The following is a 17,616-nucleotide window of genomic DNA, read 5'->3' as shown; positions in this document are numbered from 1 at the left end:
TGAGTCAGGAAGAGAATAAAGACATTATTAAAAAGAGTTTCCCTACAACATGTGGTATATATGTATATGGAATATTATTTATGGAGCCCTAGAAAGGAAGGAAATTCTGACACAGGCTACAACATGGATGAACGATGAAGACGTCATGCTGAGTGAAAGAAGCCAGACACAAAAGGACAAATCATGTCTGATTCCACATATATGAGATCCCTGTAAGAGTCAAATTAGTTGAGCCAGAAAGTAGAATAGTGGTTACTAGGGACTTAGCAGTGGAGAATGGCTATGTGGATAGACATGTGATAACAAATAATTACAAAGGTAATCGAAGTGATTGGCATATATGTGTTCATTGCCTAATTCTTTTAACTTTTTTGTATGCTTGAAAATGTTCATAATAACATGTTGAAAAAATTAACTTATTATGTAATGTCATCATAGAGCTATTAAAACATATTAGTATGGAGACTATACCCTCACATGGAAATATGTTTAAGAATTCAGGTGTTTAAGTGGTGTGGCAGATTGCATTATGGATTTCAATTATTCACTCCTCTGTCATAGTACACGCTCATGGTGTAATACTTAGCCTCATGATGGGTGGAGGGTTCTTTTTCCTTGACTTTGGGCTTGGGCATATGACTTTCCTTGGCCGATGGAACGTCAGTGGAAGTGAGGCAAGCAGGACCACAAGGCTTGAAATGGCCTTGCCCAGTCGGGCTTGTTTTCTTGTGATTTAGCTACTGTCATGAGAAGAACATATCCTAGGTTGCTGCCCCCTTTCTGCCAAGCCTCAGGATGAGTCACAAGGAGCAGACCTGAACATGATCTGCATCCTGGAGCCAAGCCAAGCTGAATCCAGACAAGATCAGCTGAACTTCAATCATCCTTCAGACTTGAGAATGAGAAAAGTAAATATTTGTGTTTAGGCTACTGAGATTTTTTAGGTTGTTTGTTACCCAGCAATAGCTGACTATTAAAAATGGGAAAGCTGATGAAAAACATATTTCCTTGATGTAGCAATTATTTACTTTCTGAAAGCTGTTAATAAATTGATGTATCTTACAATCAATAACATCTTAAAGTAGAGAAGATATGGATAGTGTTTACACATGGCTCACAGCTCATATGAAAATTTAGAGAACATAGATTTAAATATTCATTAATGTATATACCTCCAAATATTTATCTTTATGACAATAACAAAAGGGGTTGCTGTTTACCTGCTGGCTGAGAAGGCAATACACCAAGAAGATGAAGAAGCCCTGCAGGCTGTTGATGATGGTGAAGAGGTAAGCCATGACATGGGCAGCTGGACCCACCTGCAGGATGCCCAGGAACCATGTGCAGCCCAGGATGAAGAGCTGAGATGTCGTTTTGAGTGTCAGCATCCTGAAGGGAGTCATACACAATGATGTGAAAAAGCTAATAATGGACATGGACACCCTATTGTGTGGTTATTAATGGTGAGGACTCTGGAGCTACTCTGGCTGGGTTTAAACCCAAGGCAGAACTAATTGGCTTATGACCTTGGACAAGTTACTTTACCTTTCAATAACTCAGTTCCCTCATCTTTATAATAACCCTGTTTCACACAGTTGCTGCCAAGATTAAATGGGACTTTAACATATGTAAAGTATTTAGGAAAGTATGTAAAACAAAATTAGTACATATATAAAGCATTCTAAAACTGGGTGCTCTTTATCTCTCTCATTATATCATTTATAGATGAAGTGTCATATAATTTATTATCCAGACAGGGAGGCTTTTGAGGCAGATGTGGTGCTAATTAACAATTACAGTGGGTCAACAGGCATAACTGGGACCATCCCAGGCAAACTAGGATGTAAGGTCACCTTACATATGTATCTATATATCCCTAATTAGAAAATATAGTAATACATAAGTGAGAAAAGCTAGTTGGGGAACAATTTGCATAGTGTGATGTTACTGGGTGCATGCCTGTCTGTTCTACAGAACATGCACAGCCCAGAAAAAGGTCTGGGGAAAATATTATACATATCGTACACTTTGTTACCTCTGGCTTCCCTGAGAAGTGGAAGGAGAAAAGAAAGGGAGGAGTTAGCTGCTTTCAGATTTTACTTTATATATTTTAAAAACTTTTGAAAAATTTTTCAACAAATGCACTATTTTTGTGATTACAATGAAATCAACAACAAATTACATGTTCACATAAAATGGATGCTGCAAGATGAAAAAAGTCCTCATCGTCCAAAATGTTGTGAAATAATATCATACAAAATATATTTTAATAGAAATCCTTCCCAAACCTATTGCATCTGTGTTATGTGGCAGAAATTGCTGTTTTTTCCCCCCCCCATTCTCCTCTTCTTCATTTTAGTGCTGGATCCTTCCTTTTTTGAGTTTTATCAAGGACACATGGCTACCCAGTTAGGACTACATTTCCCGGCCTGCCTTGAAGGTAGGTGTCACTGTGTGATCAAGGTCTAGCCCTTGAGATATGGGCAAATGTGGAACATGCAGCTTCTTCCCATGGATGGGATACTGGCAAGGAAACATCTGGGGAATATGGAGCAACAAACTAGAAAGGACTCGGGTCTCTGGATTCCTTTGTGGAGCTGAGCTTCCCCACTAGCCTTGGACTGCTCACCTTTGGACTGTGACATGCGAATGAAATAAACTTCTATTTCACTCCTTTCTTAGGGTCTTTTTGTCACTGAAGCTTAGCCCATACTACAGCTAATACAAGCTCTCATTAACTATGACACTGGGTTTGCTAGCTCCTGGAACTTGTTTGTGGGGTGTATGTGTGTGTGGATGTGTAGGAGGCACCAATGGGGCATAAGTAGAGAAAAGAGGGGGTCAGAAAATACCATTTACCCCACTTTACCTTATATTCTGGATGGTTGACACTTCACTGTTGAGAGAGGAAAGTTTCCTTTTCAAAATCCAAAGGACCAGGAGAAAAAGAACTAAATTCACCTGCAGGAATGACACAGATCATGCAGAACGCAAGTTAAAATAATGCACCGTGTCCGCTGTAAATTGCACACAATTCCCACCTCCTGCACGTGGGATTGAATTGGTAGCAGGTGGAAAAATCAATTCATACAGCTGAGAAAATGTATGCCCCTTATGCTGTCTTGCATCCAGCATGCCCGGTGCTTCTTCTTCGGTCGGGAACCCTGGAGCCACATACTCACACAGATGATGGCACAGACGGGGCCAAGGAAACTCCAGATGAATCCCTGGTCCAGGTTGAGCCAGCAGCTGGGAACAATGGGAAAAGGGGCACAAAGAGAGATCAGAGAAAGCGCACGAAATGAACACTTTTCCCAATGCTTTGCCAACATCTCCTGAAAATGTCAGTGGATGACAATGAAGGCTTTGATTGTTCACTACCATGTGTTAATGCTACACTAAACATTTTACAAGCACAGTCCTGCTGAAGTTTTAGACCAGCATCATGAGGGTGGGAGCATAGGGACAACTGTTATCCTTGTTTCACTAATGGGGGCACTGAGACTTGAGGACTCGAGGTCCCAAATTATGGGAAGGATGAAACTCGGACCTAACCACAAAATGCCTTCTTTCCAGAACCTTCCACACTCTTTTTTTTTTTTTTTAAGATTTTATTTATTTATTTGAGAGCGAGAGAGAGAACATGAGCAGGGGGAGGGGCAGAGGGAGAGGAAGAAACAGACTCCCCGCTGAGCAGGGACCCCCCCCCCCCGCCGACATGGGACTCGATCCCAGGACCCTGGGATCATGACCTGAGCTGAAGGCAGATGCTTAACAGACTGAGCCACACAAGCACCCCAAACCTTCCACACTTTTACTGTCATCTTTCTCGCCTCACCGGGAAAGAGGTTAGAGCTGTTACAGCCGAGGGGAAAGGAGAGTGGTTTCAACGTGGATATCCCAATCATCATCGTTAACACTGCCCTTAAAACTGTCCACAGCATAGAATGAGACTTGAGCTCACCGATCAGGTGTTCCATAAAGGTCAGACTTGATCACAGCAGAAATGGCCACAGTTATAGCTGGGACTCCATAGCCCACTGGGAACATGAGCTTCTTCATGAACTTGCTCACACTGGAGTAGTTGACCACCGTCAGGTTGCGTGCAGTGAGGAAGAGATTCAGACCCTCCAGCAGCATCCAGGTGAAGGACGCCAGGTAGAGATAGTGTAGGGCACCCGCAATGATGGTGCACAGCACCTGGGGGAGGAGAAAGTTGTCACCAGGAGGGACTATCAGGGAGGAGGGTGACCCCAGGACCTTTCCCATACTTTGCCATTGAAGAGAACTCTCATGTATATGGTCGAGTTGTCAGGAGAGGGTTTGTCTCCTAATGTCTTCCATTCATTAGTCAATGTGAAATAGGCTACCTACCCCTCCAACCTCCCTGGACCCGAGGCCATTTCATTAAGGTATCAGTGCAGCATGGCTCCATGAACTGAGCACCCCTGGGACAGGGCAGGGGCTCCTCTGTGAAAATGTCAGTACCTTGATCTCGGTCCGGTTGATGGCTGTGAGGAAGAGCAACTGGGCCAGGAAGAGGCAGATTGAGAGCTGCAGGTGGATCGAGGTGCTGGTGTTCTGGATGGCTTTGCACAGCAGGAAGGTGAGGGCTGCCAGGAAGAGGCACAGCAGAGAGATGCTCAGCCCCACACAGGTGATCACAACCAGCATGGGATCCTCCTCCTGGGACCCAGCAAAGAGGACATCATGGTCAGTCTCCAGGATTAATCCCCCTCCCCCTTGGAATGGGGCATCCCAAACATAGGCATGACTCCAGATGACAGAGAGTGTAAGAAGTATCTGTCAGACTAAGTCTTTTTCCCCCAGCTTTATTGAGGGATACCTAATAACAAAATAATATGCTAATTGAATGCACACATTTTGATGAGTTTGGACATAAGCACATATCTATGATGCCATCACCACAATCAAGGTAATAAACGTATCCATCACCTCCAAGATCTTGTGTCTCTTTGCTTTTTTCTTTCTGTGATAAGAAACAACATGAGATCTACTCTCTTAATAAGTTTTTAAGTCCACAATTCTGTATTAACTATGGGCTCTATGTTGTATAGCAGACTCACCTTGAAATCAATGAATATGCTAGGCTAAGTCTTGCACCCAAGAGCTGCAGGAAGCCCCGTGTAGCGGAGGCTATTAATCTCTTCACACTCATTGGTATCTGCCCTTTGGCTGCTTTCTGTGAAATCCAGTGACCCTACCTGAGAGTATTTCTCCTGACACACGAACATGCTTGGACGTGCCAGAAGGAGTCACAAATACCAGGATGTTAATGCCCCTTGAAAGCTTCCCTCAAGCAATAAAAGTAATGGCATTGGTGGATAAATACCTCAGCTCCCTCACCTTTATGTGGGAAGGCTCTGAGATGCATGTTCTGTGATATCTCCCAGAAGTAACCAATGGGATTGAGTCCCAGTTGTCCATGGGGGTAACTTTCTCTTTAACACATCCTTTACTGGCTGCCTACTCTTCTCTGTCTTACTTCCTTATTGTCCTACTGATGTGTCTTGGGGTCACCTCCCAGAGAAACTACTCGCCTTCAAATTTTTGTCTCAGGATCTGCCTTTAGGAGATCCCAAACTAAGACATCTGTATAATTCAGCTCTTGGAGACTCATCTCCTTAAAGACAGGAGCCAGGAATCTGGTGAGCCACGCAGACTGATAAGACTCACAAGTAGGAAATGATAGTTGCCATCCCTTATAAGGATATGCAGATTTTCACTTGTTTCAATATCACTTTATAGAACTTTTTAATCCTTTGCTTTTTTAACCTTAAAAAATTGTGAAATATAACACACATACAGAAAAGAGCATACACATAAATGTATCACATGATTAAAAATTATTAAATGATTTGTAAGATCATTAGTTTGTAGACATTACCCCAGAAGCTCTTTCCAATTGCAAACCACCTTTTTCCTCAGAGGTAACCAGGATCCTTTTATGATAAGCAGTTCCTGCCTATCTTTATAGTTTCACCACTGAAGTATGCAACCCCTGAGAATATGGCTTAGTTGTGTCTGTTTCTAAACTTTGTACAGATGGAAATATACTCTGCTCCACACAGTCACTCAGAAACCCATGATAACAGAGGCTTCACAATCTGGTAGCTACACCATCTGGAGAATGTTGCTTTCTTGTCACCCTGGGGGGTCCCACATGGGATTTTCTAAGCCTCATCCCAGAAAAGTAGCCTTGCTTTCTTTTTTCCTTTCAAATTTTTAATCAAATTCTAGTTAGTTGACGTACTGTATAATATTGGTGTTAGGAGTAGAATTCAGTGATTCATCACTTACATACAGCACCCAGTGCTCATCATAACAAGTGCACTCCTTAATACCCATCCCCCATCTAGCTGATCCCCATCCACCTGTAGCATTGCTTTTAATAGCCCCCAGTGGGGAAACAACCTAGATGCACATTAACTGTAGAACGGATAAGTAAATTGTAGTACAGCCCTGCAAGGGAACATCATACAGCAATCCCGTGTCCATTAAACACTTACCCCCATTTCTTCTTCCCCCAGTCCCTGGCAACCAGTAATCTACTTTCTGACTCTCTGGGTTTGCTTATTCTGGACATTTCATATAAGTGGAACCATACAACAGGTAGCCCTTTGTGTCTGACGTCTTTCACTCAGCGCGATGTTTTCGAGGCTCACCCATGTCGCAGTACCACTGACTCAGTATTCAGATTGCAGTTCAAATGCTTAATTCTTACAGAGGCCACCCTGACCTTTCTATGGAAAGCAGCATGCTTTCTGCAATCCCTCACTCTAGTCCCTTGTGTTCCCCCCCTTTTTTATTTTTTTATTTTATTTTTTTAAAGATTTTATTTATTTGAGACAGAGAGAATGAGAGAGAGCGAGCACATGAGAGGGGGGAGGGTCAGAGGGAGAAGCAGCCTCCCTCTCCCCCCCGAGCAGGGAGCCCGATGCAGGACTCGATCCAGGGACTCCAGGATCATGACCTGAGCCGAAGGCAGACGCTTAACCGACTGAGCCAACCAGGTGCCCCCATTCATTTATTTAATTTAATTTAATTTAATTTAATTTTTTTAAAGATTTTACTTATTTATTTGAGAGAGAGAGCACATGAGAGGGGGGAGGGTCAGAGGGAGAAGCAGACTCCCTGCCGAGCAGGGAGCCTGATGCGGGACTCGATCCCGGGACTCCAGGATCATGACCTGAGCCGAAAGCAGTCGCTTAACCAACTGAGCCACCCAGGTGCACCTCCCCCCCCTTTTTAAAAGGGTACTTATCCAGCAGGAGCTCACACAGGATTAGCCGGACGAATTAAATGTATACATTGTACCTGGCTGGTTAAGGCCATGAGGACAGCAAAACTGGACAGGTGGGTGGAGTTGCATATGGTGTGACTTTTGTTCGCTTGGATCAGGAAACAGCCGTCCCTGGACCACTGGCCGTGGCCCCCCGTGCTCTTCCAGTACACGCAGAAGGCCTTTCCTTTATTGGGCTTCCTCTGAAAGTAGAAAGGGCTCATCATGTTCTTCCTTGGGAGGGACAACTCTCAGAATGTCCGTCTACACTGGGGTGGCAAGTGAGGAGATACGCGGCTTAGAAGTGACTCAGGTGATTTCTATTTCAAGTGAAGAGAATGGGTGCCAGGACACCTGCTCCTGTAGTCCCAGCTCTGTTGGGGTTCCACATACCATAAAACAAGATCAAGGCCCTCTGGGAGCCAGAATTTTACAGGATGTCACTGGTTTCAGGCTTTTATCCCCCACCATGGAAGTCAGACAAAAACAAAACAAAACAAAACAAAACAGTAAATAAATAAAAAAGTCTGTGGCTCGTACAGAGTTTTTTCCTAAACACTCTCTAAGACAAATTTCCCTGATTTCTTCACACCAATTCTGTCCCTGACCCCTTACAACACAAAAATTGCTCACGCAACGAGAGGGGAAGTTTAGGGAAGAAATGAAGAGGGAGAGAATAGAATTAGCCTTCAACCTCTTCTTTTTGTCCCAAGGGTTTCCAGAGCATCACTTCATGGGGCCAAGAAGATGAGTCACACATTCTCCCGTTGGGGGGCTGTATCTCCTTTGATAATCCACTAGACCATCTCCAGATTTCTTGCTCCACTCCCACTGCCCCATGCCATATATGAAAAATTTCATACTTAGGTTTTATGCATCCGATAGAGAAATCCTACATTTCCTACTCCCCCATTCTTATTTTGTTTAAAATTAAAATATAATTTTATCTAGTTTTTCCAGCTTTATTGAGATAAGACTGACATATAAATTATGTAAGTGTAAGGTATATAACATAAGTTTTTGACATATACATATATTGCAAAATGAAGTTAGTTAATATCCATCACCTCATGTAGTTACAATTTTTATTTTGTGGCGACAACTTAAAATCTACTCTCTCAGCAACTTTCAGGTATGCAATATATTATTCTTAACTAGAGGTATCATGCTCTAGTTAATTAAATCCCCGAACTTATTCTACTTGTAACTGGAAGTTTGTACCTTTGACCTTCTGCACTTTTTGTCTCCCATCCCCCCCCCCCCAGGTAACCAAAAATACCTGTGTCTATGAGTTTGGCTTTTTGAAATTCTACATATAAGTAAGACCATACAGTATCTGTCTTTCTCTGTCTGACTTATTTCACTTAGCATAATACCCTCAAGATTCATCCATGTTGTTGCAAATGGCAGGATTTCTTTCAACTCTTACTTTCATGACAAAGCTGAAAGGCAAGGGAACAGATGAATTTTATTACATCTGGGTCTGGCTACTGATCTTCCTGTCTTTAAGAGTTTGGGCAGAGAAGGGGAAAAGGGAACGAATTAAATAAAATTTTTTTTCCGATCAAGTTATGTAGCCTAATAATTAATACCAGGCTTTCATGTGGGAATGAATAACATGTCTCAGTTCAAATTTCACAGAATAAAATTGGAGGTACCTCCAACTAAAATAATCCCATGCACTAGAATCATGCTGCCCAAGAGAAATATCATGTGAACTACTTGTGTAATTTGAAATTTTCGGCTAGCCATATTAAAAAAGCTAAAGAAACATTTCAAATTAATTTTAATAATACATTTTATTTAACCCACTATATTCAAAACAGTATCTTTTAGTACGTCAATATAAATCAATATATGCAATCAATATAAATATTATTTTTCTTAAAAATATTTTATTTATTTTTTCAAAGATTTTATTTATTTATTTGAGAGAGAGAGAGAGCATGAGCAGGGGGGAAGGGACAGAGGTAGAGGGAGAAGCAGACTCCCTGCTGAACAGGGAGCCTGACATGGGGCTCAATTCCAGGACCCCGAGATCATGACCTGAGCCGAAGGCAGATGCTTAACCGACTGAGCCACACAGGTGCCCCTTAAAAAGTTATTAATGAGATATTTTGCATGCTTTTTTTCTTATGAGGGCTTCGAAATCTGGAACTACCAAGTCTAAATCCAGAAATACTAAGTCTTCAAATTCTCAATTCAGATGCACCAAGTTTCAAATGCTCAATGGCTACACGAGGCTCCTGGCTAAGGTATTGATTGGACAGCACAGCCCAGAGGCACTGACTGGCGAGGGTATACGCACATTGTTCACTCTACCTCCGAGAAACCTAAGCAAGTTCAAATGCAGCTCTGACCCACCTTCACATGCTGAAAACTCAGAGTCACAGACTTGGAGAGAGATATGTTCCTTTGGGGTCCAATAGCAGCACTCACTACCTGGGAGTTCAGGTAAACTCGGTCTTTCTCATTTGCCTCTTCAAAAAATGTTGCGTTTATGAGGGTTCCAAGAGAAGAATAAGAAATAAAGGCAATTGCCGTGGGACCTGAGAAAACAGAAAAAGGGGGGGTCTTTAAAAGTGCCATCATTCCTGGGGTGCCTGGGTGGCTCAGTCGGTTAAGCAACTGCCTTCGGCTCAGGTCATGATCCTGGAGTCCCGGGATGAGTCCCGCATCGCATCGGGCTCCCTGCTCGGCAGGGGGTCTGCTTCTCCCTCTGCCCTCTTCCCTCTCGTGCTCTCTGTCTCTCATTCTCTCTCTCTCAAAAAAAAAAAAAAAAAGTGCCATCATTCCTTTCCCACACCTACCATGCTCGCACACATGATGTATACACAAGTATACATACGCATGCATAGTCACCTATATGAGGGTCAAATGAAATAGAGATTCTCACAGTCTCTCCCTTTCTCACCTCTGAGACAGACAGTGTGTTTGTGGTCTTGAACCCTTTTTTGTATTGAAGGGGGTAAAACCTGGGGGGGAAGAGAAGAACTGGACAAACAAAGAGAGGTTACGCTGATTTGCATCAGAAAGGACATGGCTGTAGCCTTAGGAGAAAATGCATCAAATAAGATGGGAGGAGGGCAAAGAAGAGGCAGATGGAATTTCGAGGGAGGAGGAGAGGAGCCAGAAGGGTCAGGCTTGAAGAGAAAGCTTAGGGAGTTAGGTAAGTTTTCCGTGATGTCATTCCGCTTCCTGAAGAGACTTCTGGAAAGGCTGATTTATTTTTCAAGACTTTTAGAATTGGTTTTGCATTCCTTTCAAATGAAGCATAATGTTGAGACTGGACTTAAAGAAATCCATTAACAGGTGGGTTACATGTATGGCTATCTCTTTGTATGTACGTATGAATGTGATCATCTTCTCCCATATATTATATATGTAAACCAGATCTAGAAAAAAATAATGTGTATAGAAATTTAGGCCACTACCCCTATCTATCTATTCATTTATTCAACTTTTTTTTTTTTTTTGATGGAATGCCTACTAGGGTCCAGACACTATTCTGGGGATACAGTGGGGGGCAAAGAAACCATTTCTGCTCTTACAGATCTTTCTGATGCAGGAGAGAGACAAACAAATATAAACAAATCAGTAAAAGTGTATGTCAGGAAATGATCGGTCCTAGGGAGAAAATTAAGTGAGGTAAGGGAGGACAGAGAGACTTGGCGGATGCTATTTCAGACAGATTTCAGACAGCAGTGTGAAGGGAAGGGGGGGCCACATGGCCACATAGAAGAATGTTCTAGGTAGATCTGATATAACAGGGACAAAGTCCTGAGACTTGAACGTGCCCAGCTGGTTCAGGGAACAGGGAGGAGGCCAGTGTGGCTGAAGAAGTGTGTGTGTGCAAGAGTGGGAGAAGGTGAGGGCAGGGATGTGATGGGGGCAGATCCTGCAGGGCTTTATGAATCTTGAGGAGGACTTTTGCTTTTATTTTAAGGGAGTTTAAGCAAAGGAAAGCCATAATTTAACATACTTTATTTTTTTTTTATTTGGGGGGGGTGGGCAGAAGGAGAGAGGCAATCTTAAGCAGGCTCCACAACCAGTTCAGAGCCTGACACAGGGCTCTATTTCATGACCCCGAGATCCTGACCTGAGTCAAAATCAAGAGTCGGACACTCAACCGACTGAGTTGCCCAGGTGACCCAATTTAACATACTTTTTTTTTTAGACCATTTTTTTGTTGTTGTTAACATACTTTAATAGACTAAATATATGTGTACAGGTTATATTTATATCATGTATTTATAATTCTATTATATATTAGAAGGACATACACATGACATATATCAGTAGGATAGTGTTATGCACCAAATTGTGTCCCCCCCCCCCCCAAATTAAGTTGAAGTCTGAACCCATAGTACTTGAGAATGTGACTGTGTTTGAAGACAGGGCCTTTATAAAGATAGGGCCAGAGGAGAGAGGGCCTGACTTTGGTGCTGTGATGGAAGTGGGCAGTCCTGGGAGGCCTCATGGAGGAGGTGAAAGCTGACCTGGATTGAAGAGTAAAGAAGAAGAAATCTGCACGCACAAAGAGAGACCAGGGATGTACACTCAGAAAAAAAAACATGTGAAGACACAGGGAGAAGGTGGCCATCTGCCAGAGAGAGAGATCTCGGAAGATACCAACCCTGCCAATGCCTTGATCTCAGACTGCTAGCCTCCAGAACTGTGAGAAAATAAATTTCTCTTGTTTATATATATATAATATATAATATACACATATAACATATACATATATATGTGTTATATATGTTAGTTACTAACATATATATATAAACAAACATATATATTTGTAGTTAGTTTGAATATGGTGGGTTATAGGATTATAGGATGTTATGACCATATTCCGATGTCAATAAGTTTTCTTTATTCTTTGTAGCCGCCAAGAAGTCCACACTGCCGAGGCCATATATATGAAGCAGTTAGGATTGTAGAGACAGGAAATAGGTTAATAGGTTTCTGGATTAAAATCCCAGCTTTGTCATTTACTAGCTATGCAGCGCATCCTATTGGAATAAATTCCTCCTAGGTTTCTCTAATCAGGCTTCTCTGGTCCTGCCTGGGGAATCAGAAGCAATTCATTGCTGTTTCTCCGAATTAATGACAGTTTCCATTTGTCAGAATGAAACAGTGGTAGGTGGTTGGAAAAGATGGGCAGGTGATATGTCCATCTGTTCTTGTGCTTAGTAATAGCTTATTTTTGGGCTGAAGTATTCTGGTTAGGAGCAAAAGCACAAGCAGAAAAGAGAAGGGTGGCTGTAGGTGTTCACGGTCAGCTTCCGGTGGCCTGGGTTTTGTTCTTTGAGATGTTTTACAGGGAGGGGGTGTCATGGGATTGTATGTCTCGTGTTACCTCTGATGGGTGTCTGGGTGTAATTCGATAGCACCTCCTTTCAGTCTTAAAGTTGTTACTGTTTGAAGGTCAATTATAAGGTCGCTCTCCACGAGCAGTTCTCAATTGGGGGTGGGGGGGGTGATTCTGCCCCCTCTGGGGACATTGGGCAATGTCTGGACGCATTTTTGGTTGCCACACTGGGTGTTTGTTTCTGGTGTCTAGTGAATAAAGGCCAGAGGTGCTGCTCATCATCCTACAGGGCACAGGGTGGCCCCCATGACAAAGAAGGCTCCTGCCCTAGACAGGACGTGAAGGACAGAGAAATGTCCCTCTGGGAGCTTGTCACACATCGGTCAATGGGTTCTTTTCTCTCCTTAGGAACATTGAGACCTCCACCTAAACGTGGATTTAATTCAGAGAACATTCATCACTGTTCTCTATGTAATGAGCCTGTAATGGTGACTCTAGAGAAAAATAATTCATGATTGCCATCCTTATGGGGATTCCAGCATGGTGGGGGAGACAAGGACATGGCAATCTAGATACAACACAACATGTTAGATGCCAGGATAAGGCAAGTTCAAGAGGCTGGGGGTAGTGCAGAGGAGGGAGGGCCTGACTTTGGTGTTGTGGTGGAAGTGGGCAGTCCTGGGAGGCTTCATGGAGGAGGTGAAAGCTGAACCATGTTGAAGAGTAATAGTTCACCCAGTGGCCTGGTGGTTGGCGTTCCTGGTAGAGGAGCAGCCAATGGAAATGCTCGGAGGTGAGACTATAGGGCCCACTGGGGGAGGGTAAATAGTCCTCCACTGGGCACTTTTATGCCAGGTGCCCCTTCAGGCACATGTAATCACATTACGATGTCTGTGACTTACTTAAACAATTCAGCAGAGGACGTTCTTATGAGCTGAGTTGTGTCCTCTTTGATTTCACATGTGAAATCCTAATCCCCAGTATCCCAGAATGTGATCGGAGAACATGTGGGGCTGCAGATGTGCTTTGTTTGGCTCGCACTGTGAAGTCTTGCACACTCTCTACAAATTGTGAGTTTTAGAAGAAACTCCTGGTGACAAGGCAAGCATGAACTTGTGTGGTTGGAGGTTGGCTTCCATCCTCCACCTGGCCCATTCTCAAACGAGGCAGGTTCAAGTTCTTATCTTCTTGGGGGAGGAGAGGAAGTGATAGGAACTAATTGTCTCACGACACTTCCTCAGTTCAGCATGTGGTTAGTTGTCCACATTTTGATGCCTTTACTCGGGGCCTTTCACTGATAGTACAGACCAGCTGTATCCCACGTTTATAGGATTGGATTTAAGACCCCATTTGTCATGCTATAGCAGTTATAATGGTAAGGCAGCTATTGTAAGACCAAATTTAAAAATTGAAGGTATTCATGCAACCAACCCAATTTCTCTTGAAAAATCAGAAAGTCTGGCAACACCGGGACAATTAATAGTAACAATCCGTTCCTTCATACACAGGCTGTAGCAAATGCTGTAGGCACCCTAACTTAATTTGCTTGGCACTCTTGGGTTCCTTACATGCCGATGAATTCTCCTGCAAGCAACTGCAACTCTCTGCCTGGGAGCATTCCCTGCAGTGAATGTGTTGGATTGGTACACAGGGCAGAATGGCAGGGCCCTCAACCACTGATGGATCAGAGCAGCTCTCCCTCGAATGGGAGAGCTCAGTGGGATGAGTCACATTTACCACCAGCAGTGACCTACTCACTACCATAATAATACCTGTATTGGCTGTCTCCTCTTCCCTGTCTCATTTCTTTTCTCCCCTACTGGGATGGTTAATTTTATGTGTCAATGTGGCTAGGCCATACTACCCAGATATTGGGTCAAACATGAGTCAGGGTGTCGCTGTAAAGGCATTTTTTAAGACGAGAGTAACATTTAAATCAATAGACTTTGAGTAAAGCAGATTACCCTCCACCATGTGGTTGGGCCTCCTCCAATCAGCTGAAGGCCTTAAGAAAAAGACTCTCTTCTCCCAAATAAGAGGGAATTCTGCCTATAGCCTGTCTTTGTCTACAGTAGAACATCAACTCTTCCCTGGGTCTCCAACCTGCTGGCTAGATTTTAGACTTGCTACCATCCACAATCACAGGAGCTAATTTCTTAAAATCTCTGTCTCTGTTTCTCTCTCTCTTTATCCCCCTGCCCCCTACACCATATTGATTCTGTTTCTCTGGGAAACCCTGACTAATACACCGACTGATGCTTCCTGGAATCACCTCCCAAATAAACTTACACTTTTCTCGGGGACTGCGTTTGGGTGAACGTCACCTGAGACCAGGACAGAACTGCCCCCAAATTGCAGAGAAGTGTCTTCCATGCTGAAGAATAGAAAGCCTTCACTTTGGGAAGATTTTTTAAGGAAAAGACTCAATTGACACAGTCTTAGGGTAACAAACTCATTAGGAAGGAGCCTGTTGGCGACTCTCCTTGTAACTCATACAATGATACTGATCTGTGTGTCTTAGAGGTTCTGAATACAGCCACCGTATGTACCTTGTATGTCTTCCTGCACAATGTCATTGCAGTGGATGTCCACTGAGTTCATGTGGGCGTTCAAGCTGAAGATCTTTCCTTCTTCAGAGCAATTGTCTGTAACAACTCGAGTTTCAATAGCTGGTGAGAAAAGCAACAATCAAGTTTGCCATTATTATAAGCTTTAAAAATGTGCATAGCAACATGGACAGGTTACATTTACTGAATGTCTAGGATGTTCCAGGCTGTACCTTGTCAAATAACCCCATGAGGGACCCTTATCCAAACGAGGTAAGACCCTAACTCCTGAAACAAGTTCTTAACTAAAGTTCTCTAGCACTCATCTTTTTTTTAAAAAAAGACTTTATTTATTTACTTATTGAGAGAGAGAGTATGAGCAGGGGGAGGGGCAGGGGCGGGGAGAGAATCTTAAGCAGGCTCCATGCTTGGCGTGGAGCCTGATACGGCGCTCGATCTCACGACCCTGAGAACATGGCCTGAACCGAAGTCAAGAGTGGTAGCGCCCCCTCTAGCAGTCATCTTTGAGGCAACAATTCTGTTTCTAGGAATTAATTCTCAGAAAACAATCATGGACGGGCGGGTAGATTTAGCTACAAGAAAGTTTTCAGCAGCAGAGATGATAGTGTGAAAAATAGGAAATTATCTAAATGTTCAACAAGGAGGAATTGATTTAATAATTGACAGCTTATCTCTGTAACAGGGAACCATGCTTCCAATGAAAATGAAGTCACAGGAGAATTGCCATCAAGAAACAAGCTCATGAAAATATTTAACTTAAATATTAGCAGACGGCTGGAGGCTGGCTGTGAGTTTGAAAGTGTTGAAACTGGGTGATGGGTACAGTCGGGTTCCTGCTGTGTCTGCCCATTCACAGATGAGGGAAGTGAAACCCAGTGAGGTGAGGGCAATGGTCTGCCCCATCAGTTAGGACCTGGCCAGATCAGGAAAGATGAGAGCTATTGTAATCTGAAAAATGGTTTAATTTTGAATGAAATGAATGAATGAATGAATGAATGAAATGAATGAATACATCCTGATTCCAGTTTCCTAAGAAGGTTAGGCATGGGATTTTATTTTATTTATTTAAAAATTTATAAAAATTTATTATTATTTTTATAGAGTGTAAACTATCTCATCATACAAATTGGTAAAGCAAAATGATTAGTTAGGCACACACCAATCCATTGATATCCCTGGGCTGAATAAAAGCACAGCAAACAGCATTTCTGAAGGCCAATATAGTGATATGTATCAAAGTCTATAAAATGTTTCTTTTCTCCTTGACCTAATGATTCTTCCTCTATGAATTTATCCTAAGAAAATATCAAAAAAATATACACAGATAAATTTTCAATGGTCTGTTCACGGGGTTATTTGGCAACAACCCACATTTCCCAGAATAGGGAAATAAATACAGTATAAATAAATTATATACAATGCAATTTGATAAACCATTGAAGACAATAATGTAGGGAATGATGATGTATATAATTTACACGGAGAGAGGTTGGTGATGTAATAAGTGAAAATTGTATGTACAACGTCACATACACAGCAAATATGCATCTGCATCAGACATGCATCTACATGGTTATAGGATAGGAAGATTGGGTTGTGGGCAGATTTGGCTGTTCTAAATTTAGTTTTGTCTATGTGTTTTTTTCTTTTTTTTTTTAAATTTAATACTTGGCTTTGTTATGATATCTTATTTATTTATTTTTATTTTTTAAAATAGCGAAATGATTACGAAGATCAAACTATTTACCATAGTCTCTCGTCACGTGGTTACGTTATGAATATGTATGACAAGTATGATAGAAGTATTTTTATTCAAAAGATATGCAGTAAGATGTTCCTTCTGGGATGGAACTGTGATATGTGCCAGTAGGTATTAGGCTTCGGATTAAACAACAACAACAACAACAAAAACCCAAAAAACTACTTTGAAGCCAAAATCCCAGACTCAGGACTGGAAACGATTGGCAATCTTTTCTTTCTTTCTTTTTGTTTTTAGAAGATTTTATTTATTTATTTGAGAGAGAGAGAGAGAGCGAGTGAGTGAGAGAGCAGAGAGAGCACGAGCAGGGGAGAGACTGACACAGGACTCGATCTCAGGACCCCAAGATCTTGACCTGAGCTGAAAGCAGACGCTTAACCAACCAAGCCACCCAGGCACCCCCTTTCTTTCTTTTTTTTTAACAGGTCTATGGAGCTGTGATTAATGTGTAATAAATTGCACATAATAGAGTGTACAATTTGATGAGTTTTACTGAGTGTATATACCTGTGTATATACTATATTCCTGTGAAACCAACCCCATAATCAAGGTACTGAACATGTCATACCCAACAGTCTCCTCAAATTTTCTCCCTCCTCCCCCCTCCACCCATCACTATAGGTTAACTTGCATTTTCTAGAAGTCTGTATAAGTGGACCCAGGCAGGGTATTT

General features: G+C 42.4%; 1 protein-coding gene across 3 annotated transcripts in view; it reads right to left on the bottom strand.

The window, feature by feature from the left end:
• ADGRE3 (adhesion G protein-coupled receptor E3) overlaps window positions 1–17,616 on the bottom strand; it is a 42,639-nt gene that overhangs the window by 3,790 nt on the left and 21,233 nt on the right. For 2 of the 3 annotated variants that reach the window (XM_034998307.1, XM_034998308.1), the window contains exons 7-14: window positions 15,167–15,286; window positions 9,668–9,852; window positions 7,339–7,506; window positions 4,489–4,686; window positions 3,965–4,200; window positions 3,183–3,249; window positions 2,870–2,961; window positions 1,221–1,389 (exon numbers count right to left, since the gene is read on the bottom strand). In XM_034998307.1, coding sequence (XP_034854198.1) covers window positions 1,221–1,389; window positions 2,870–2,961; window positions 3,183–3,249; window positions 3,965–4,200; window positions 4,489–4,686; window positions 7,339–7,506; window positions 9,668–9,852; window positions 15,167–15,286 — 1,235 coding nt within the window. The remainder of the gene's footprint in view (window positions 1–1,220; window positions 1,390–2,869; window positions 2,962–3,182; window positions 3,250–3,964; window positions 4,201–4,488; window positions 4,687–7,338; window positions 7,507–9,667; window positions 9,853–15,166; window positions 15,287–17,616) is intronic. The other variant, XM_034998309.1, reaches the window with a different exon arrangement.

This window comes from Mirounga leonina, unplaced genomic scaffold, assembly GCF_011800145.1.
Source record: "Mirounga leonina isolate KUSES-001 unplaced genomic scaffold, KU_Mleo_1.0 Mir_94, whole genome shotgun sequence".
Lineage (NCBI taxonomy): Eukaryota > Metazoa > Chordata > Mammalia > Carnivora > Phocidae > Mirounga > Mirounga leonina.
The sequence above is the reverse complement of the archived record's forward strand: the minus strand, read 5'-3'. Positions and strand labels throughout refer to the sequence as shown.